The following is a 7,255-nucleotide window of genomic DNA, read 5'->3' on the forward strand; positions in this document are numbered from 1 at the left end:
CAGTAATTATGACTTTTTCCCAAAATAAAAGGACACACCTTGTAGTTCAAGAATATAAGATAGCGCCTAGCGGCATTAGCATTCGGAGCGGTGCCAAATGGGTTGCAATAACTTATATCGCTCCATTTCTCTGAGTCTCCCTCACTTTATTTCTTATACCCAAATTATCCCTACCATTCTGAGTGTTAAATCCCCATTTTACCCTTCCCGACGGCAGAAATTACGTTCATTTGCCATTTTAGCCGGAAATAATAGCTTCACGTGGAATGACGTTCTTCAAGTACCTGAATCTCCTCAAAATGACGATTCTACCCTCACAGATTTTTTCGATAAAATCAAGCTTTGTAATCGCAATTCGGTATTAACTTAAACAATAATTAGCCTTGTGGTTTATGGAAATTAAATAATAACAAGTTTGAAAATCGGTGTGCAGGAGAAGCAATGTGAGTTCATGCCTTTTGTGATTGACGACCAAATAATTGGCTATGTTCACCATCGGTAATTTTCATTTTTCTTAATGTACTGCACTTTTGTTTTCTCTCTCTCTTTTTTTATTTTTTTTATTTTATTTTAGCTAATACACTATTTGGATGGTTGTTACGTATTGTTTCATAATGTATTGTATTACTTCCTCTGTCTCAATTTATGCGGCACATTTTTCTTTTTAGTTTGTCTAAAAAAGAACAATATCTTTATTTGATGATTTTAGGCCACACCTTTATCCAAGGCTTGTTTTGGATCACAAATTTCAAAAGTGTTCTTTCTTCCATGCCTAGTCAAATGATGCCACATAACTTGAGATAGAAGGAGTATATTGTATTGTGTTGTATTTTATCGCACTGTATTGTTTTGATGAATATAAGTCATATGTGGATAGATTGTACTTCCTCCGTTTCAATTTGTTTGTCTTACTTTCCCTTTTTTGTTTGTCTAAAAAAGAATGCCTTTTTTCTTTTTTGGCAACTCCCAACTTTCCACATGACATGTTTAAGGCCACAAGATTAAAAGACATTTTGGTATATTCTACATATCTGTAATTTAAGACCATAAGATTCAAAAGTCATCTTTATTTTCTTAAACTTCGTGCCAGGTCAAAACCAGACAAACAAATTGAAACGGAGGGAGTGTCATTTTTCCTCGTTACATAATGTCACACATCAACAATTTGAAGGATAGACCTATGAGAAAAGTAGGTACGAGGTAGAGCTATTATAAAAAGGTGGGGTAAAAAATAAAATAAGATTATTAGATAATAAGTAAAGACAAAAAGAGACAAAGAAATAACGTAACAATGCAATCATAACAAATCGGTCGTTATACAAAATGGGACTTTTCGTCTTTACATAACGGTGGATTTAACGATATGATACAATAATTTTTAAGTAATAATCAAAACAAACATTGTTGTTAAGCTAACAGCACATTACAAAACAATAGGTAACACCATCCAAACAAGCTGTACCACTATGTCAAGTTCATGTAAACAACATTGCCCATTCAAGAGCGACTTTGGTTTATCTTTGTTTTTGAAGTAGAATAAAATAATTAATGACTGCCGTCGCCCGGACTTGGTTTATCTTGTTATCGGGATTAAAATCAGATAGCTATTCTTAGTGATTTAAATTTTGTTGTTGTTTGATGAGATGGTAGTATGGATGTGTGGGCACACTAGGAGAGATAGGATTAAGAATAAAGATATTCGGGATAAGGTGAGAGTGGCCTCGGTGGAGGACAAGATACGGGAACTGAGGCTGAGATGATTTGGGCATGTAAAGAAGAGAGACACTGATGCCCTCGTGCGGAGGTGTTAGAGGTTGGCTATAGACGGTTTCAGGAGAGGTAGAGGCAGGCCGAAAAAGTATTGGGGAGAGGTGATTAGGCAGGACATGGCGCAATTCCAGCTTACCGAGGACATGACCTTAGATAGGAGGTTATGGAGGACGCAGATTAGGGTAGAAGGCTAGTAGGTAGTCGTGCTTACCCTTTTGTACGAGTAGTCGCAGTTTTGCCCCGTAGTTTCTTGCCCTTTGTTTTATGCTACTATCCGTTGTTTCTTGTACTTCGATTATTTTATTTATCTGTGGTAGCTACTGCTCCTTTTTTTTTTCCAGACTGTTTTATCATTGTTTTTCGCTTTCGTTATTTCAGTTCCATACTGCTTTGAATTGTTTGTCCTTATCTGACTCTTTTGCCATGTTTTCTCTTGAGCCGAGGGTCTTTCGGAAACGGCCTCCCTACCTGCCGAGGTAGGGGTAAAGTCTGCGTACACTTTACCCTCCCCAGACCCCACATTGTGGGATTTCACTGGGTATGTTGTTGTTGTTGTTGTTGTTTGATGAGAAGGTAAATATATTTGTTATTTAGGTTTGCTGATTTTCTGAAGCCATATCACAATGTATTCATTTTCCCACAAGATAATACCTACGATAGCAATTTCGGATGTCATTGCACTTTGCATCCAAACCTGAGGACACCCACGGATCGAACTAAAGCTGTAGCCAATGTCATTAAGTCTTTGGGCGAACTGATCCCGGGCATAAGAAATGAGGTACTTTGATACCTTTTGTCTATTAATTTTCTAAAATCTTTTAGCTATATATAAGTCTTAAGAGCAAAGATTGCTTCCTCCATGATCACATCTTTGTCACTGATAGTTATATCCAGTTGCTTCAGCTTTCGGGGAACCAATATTTTTCTCATTGGAACGAGCTGCTGCGCCATACTTTGGGATAAAGGTGTGTGCGCTATTCAGTTTTCCACTTAAACTAATTACATCATCTCTTAATAATGTGGCTATAAATATCGTGAAATGTTACTAAATAGTTTTTAGTCTTTGTTTTGATATGACCATTTCTATGAATGTCATTATAGGCTTGTTTTTTCAGCTTATATATGATGGATATTCATACCAACTACGTAGTGGCAGCCTTTTTCTTTTCTAATGAGGTCCCCACCCCATTAACAATTCTTACCATGTGACTCATGGCTATCTCTCTATCAGATGTTTATGGTGGTAAATGAGGGACTGGCAGTTTTCATTTTTATATTGTCGGGATAAGGTCATTAATCAACTATCAGTTTGAATTTTCCAATTCTTGAAAGCCTTTGAACCTCCTGAGTTGTTGTCTATGATGGTTATTACACTTACCAACACATTTTTCCGTCATTTGATCGACCCACCTCTTATAAGCCCTAGCATTTCTTACCAGAGGCCATCCAAACATTTCTTTCTAGAAGCCATCCGCTAGCAGGTTGGGCATGTTGATTTTCTCACTCATGCCTTATATTTCAATTTTGACGACTCTGCAGGCTTATGGAGTTCATATGAATGGCTATCTTGAGAAAGATGAACAGAAATTTCTATGGCTAGGGAAGAGAAGTGAACAAAAATCCACCTATCCTGGAATGCTGGATCATTTAGTCGCGGGGGGATTGGTATGTGACACCCTTCCAAGTTTAATGGTTTTATCATAGATTTTCATTATATATGTACCTGTAGCCTTACTGATATACTTGATTTAGTTGGACCTAAACATGCTTCGGTTGAAAATTCTTTTGCCACTTCATAAACAGTATTTTGTTCATTCCTTATCAAGAAACCCACCAACAATTCTCATCAGCTGTTTTTTTGTGGAGCAGTTCTTTGGTGCGGAACATACAGTAGTCAATATTGTGTAAACATGATTATTTCTTGGTTGATTAATGCGGTTATGGCTGCAGCCACATGGTATTTCTTGTGGAGAAAATCTTATTAAGGAATGTGAAGAGGAGGCAGGGATACCAAGATCTATTTCCCATAAGTAAGATCAATTCTCCAATTTGAAATAATAACCATCAATCTTAGGCACTCTGCTACCTGTTGATGTTTTATATGCTATAAATGTTTCTTTATATTATGCTTGTGAATTTTCTTATGATCGATCAGAGCTGTGCCCGTTGGAGCTGTGTCTTACATTGACCTAGAAGGATATAGGATGAAGAGAGACATCCTCTTTTGTTATGATCTTAAACTTCCTGATGGCTTCATTCCTCATAATGAGGGTAAGCCTACTGAATTTTAAATTCGTATGCGAGCACTAAATCAATGCTGCTTTCTACTTATTTCAGATGCTCATAGACTTCTACTCAATCTCTGCTCTTGTCTGTTTTGTGACAGATGGGGAGGTAGAAAGCTTTCGACTGGTCCCAATCACACAAGTAGCAAATATCATCCGAAAAACGCCGTTCTTTAAAGCAAACTGCAATCTTGTCATTATTGATTTCCTTTTCAGGCATGGGTAGGAATATCTTACCATTTACTTTAATATTTCCATCCAACTTATGAGCCTGCCGTTCATTCTTTTTAATTTCTATCCTGTCACATTAAACACCAATTCAGTTATGAAGTTCAAAGAACGTTCTTTTTGTGGAAGCGCACAAAGTTGGTTTATCTTGCAGAATTAGCTTTTATCTTGCAGAATTGACTGAACCACCAAGCCTTATGATGTACTCTATAGTTACTTGCTAAGTGCAAGGTTTAGGGTTTAAATCCCTCATGACTATCTTGTGGTTATCGACTGAAATCTCCGAAGAAATTCAAACAATTGGCATTCAGTCTTTAATTTTGAACCAACTCTTTCCCCGTTTGCCTTCAAAAATCAAAATCTGGTAATCTGATAGATTTTAACTGCATCCGAAGGTAGCTTGAAATATCTGTAGTCTCATCAGTATATGTAGCCTCCAAATTAATTTACCTATTATGATTCCTTCTTGTTGTTCTCCCTCTATATGCATAATTTTGTGATCCACTCTAATCCCCACATTTTCCACTTGAAATAATACCAGGAACATCAGACCGGAAGAGTTTGGGTACCTGAGGCTACTGCAGAGTTTGAGAAGTGGGTATTGCTTCTAACTATAACCAGCTTTGGGGGGTTCATTCCTTGTTTTGCCACTTTGCGGAAGAGCAGATTTACTTTTGTCTTTGTATCGAGAACCATGAAAAGAAGGAAAAAAAGGCATATCAATGTCCAGTGTTGTGCCAAATTCAGTAATACACTGACGGCCAAGCTCTTTAATTGATCTAGATCATCCATTCTTGATTCTTGAATATGTTAAAAGTATAAACCCTTTTGGTCCTTCCTACTTGCAGCCTTGTTCTGGATTGAAATAGTGTTTAGGCATGTACTAATCTTGGAGATGTGAGAAATAAATTACGGACAAAGTGTGTATGGGAATGGTGAGTTGGTGACTTTTACAGTGAATACTTTATATTTGTCACATACTTTTCAGTACGGTATTCAGGATTTCAATATTTTCTTATAAATGCCGGTAATCACAGCTAACGACAAAAAGTTTAAGAATGCATACCGATTACTGCATGATATTCATCTGATCTTGTTAGGTAAATTCTTTACATTAGCATAATGGTACTACAACAATCCTAAGTAGCTTCTGCGAAGACCAGAAAACTTTATTGTACAACTTTTTTATGGCTAAAAGGATATAAAGTATAAGAGATCTCATTATAATTAAAAGAATTATTGTCCTAAAAAAATTATAAATCTACATCTATCTATATTATTTTAAAAGCATGAATATAAATATTAGTTGACCAAAATATCCTTCACATATTGAACGATCTTTATACCCTTTTAAGTTGATATATAAAAGATAATTTCATATAGGATAATATTGTAATATTAATCTTTGTTGTAATATACTAGGAGTTCAAATTCAATTGAAATCCCAAGAATCCTATACCAACGTACTCCCCGTTTTTTTTTTTTTTTTTTTTTTTTTAAATTTTTAAATTGAGTTATTAAGAGACAAGGACTCCTATCTTACTCATTATCATGTCACCGATTTCAACCAAAACACCGATTTCTTCGAGTTTTGTTTCAATAAAAACTTAAATACAATAACTAAAATCAAGAAAACAGTGTAATTTCTTGGCATTATTCTTCATCTATTAGTATTACTTTTCCATCCTATCTTCTTACTGGGTATGGTGGTCTCATACAATCTTTAGAATTACAACAAATAAAATGAATGATATAAAAATGTGTTAGTGGTGTTAATTTAAAAAATTATTTTTCTTAGTAATGATTTTCAATATAATGAAAATAAATACAATATATGGTCATAAGCTAGCTCAATTCCTAATGTTGGATTATTTTAGTCCTAACATTTTCTCCGGACCCTGCTAGAGCGCGGAATGTTTGTGCACCGGCTGCCCTTTTTTTTTTTTTTTTTTAAATATATTTTTCCACATAGATAAAAATATAAAGGATATATATCAGAAGACAATATCTTAATTGGAAGTATTATGTGGATACGATCGAATAGTATTTCTGCACTCATAAAATAAATAATATATAATTTCAAATAACATTATCTAACATTTGTTATAATTGACTGGGAATAACAACAATAGGTATCTTCGCCAGTAGTTATTATAAAAGCATTTAATATAAATATTGGTTGACCAAAATATCCTTAAAATATTATATGACTTTTACGCCCTTCAGATTTAAATTATCTCTTTTATATGAATTTCCAAAAATGTAAAAGTATTTCAATCGTTATTAAGTCCGTATCTCTTGTAAATTGAATTGTGACTTCTAATCCTGGTTGGTTACTCAAAGAGGTCCCCATTTGTTGCACGTTGGGGGCATAAAATCCTATTTAGTCTGGAAGTCTGGTTTCGAATTAATGTCATGGTTTCGAATTAATATTTTTTTATATCAGGCTAAACAATGTTTAATATCTTATTCTGTTTTTTTATATGTTAGAGGCATATTTTGCCATTTTTCATTTCACGTATAAAGGCATTGCACATGTAAAAAATGTGTGACATGTTGATTCGATAATATTGATCTATTTTTGTGCCCTTCAAAATTATATTATAGTTGTAATGAAATTATTCCGTATTGGATAAATTTGGAATGCTTGATAATTACCAATTTTAGAATATATATATATAAGGTGGAAGTTTATTATTTTAAGTACACATTTCATAGTATTTGCCCTTAAAAATAGCTTCGTGCAAGTACGCACGAACATAGAGACTAGTTAATAAATAAATATGTGTAATCGGTTTGGTTGAATTTTGAAAAAAAATTGAAGCAAACAATATCTTTTCATTTTTTGTCAAAGGTATTTAAATTCTAAAACGAAACCAATTCAAACTCATAAAGCTTCGCTGGAAAGTGTACGAGTTTAGTAGGAAAAGGAAAAGTTGAAAGGTAAAAATTTTGCCCTATTTAAACTTAGG

General features: G+C 34.4%; 1 protein-coding gene across 1 annotated transcript; it reads left to right on the forward strand.

Annotated features, from left to right (window-relative positions):
• On the forward strand, window positions 1-5,232 carry LOC132049361 (nudix hydrolase 20, chloroplastic-like). Its single transcript, XM_059440119.1, has 9 exons — window positions 1-358; window positions 434-498; window positions 2,365-2,548; window positions 2,655-2,735; window positions 3,310-3,435; window positions 3,721-3,800; window positions 3,926-4,041; window positions 4,157-4,277; window positions 4,825-5,232. The coding sequence occupies exons 1-9, from the start codon at window positions 98-100 to the stop codon at window positions 4,892-4,894; spliced, it is 1,104 nt and encodes a 367-aa protein (XP_059296102.1). The 5' UTR covers window positions 1-97; the 3' UTR covers window positions 4,895-5,232.
• The last annotated feature ends 2,023 nt before the right edge of the window (window positions 5,233-7,255 follow it).

This window comes from Lycium ferocissimum, chromosome 3 (genome assembly GCF_029784015.1).
Source record: "Lycium ferocissimum isolate CSIRO_LF1 chromosome 3, AGI_CSIRO_Lferr_CH_V1, whole genome shotgun sequence".
NCBI classification, from domain to species: domain Eukaryota; kingdom Viridiplantae; phylum Streptophyta; class Magnoliopsida; order Solanales; family Solanaceae; genus Lycium; species Lycium ferocissimum.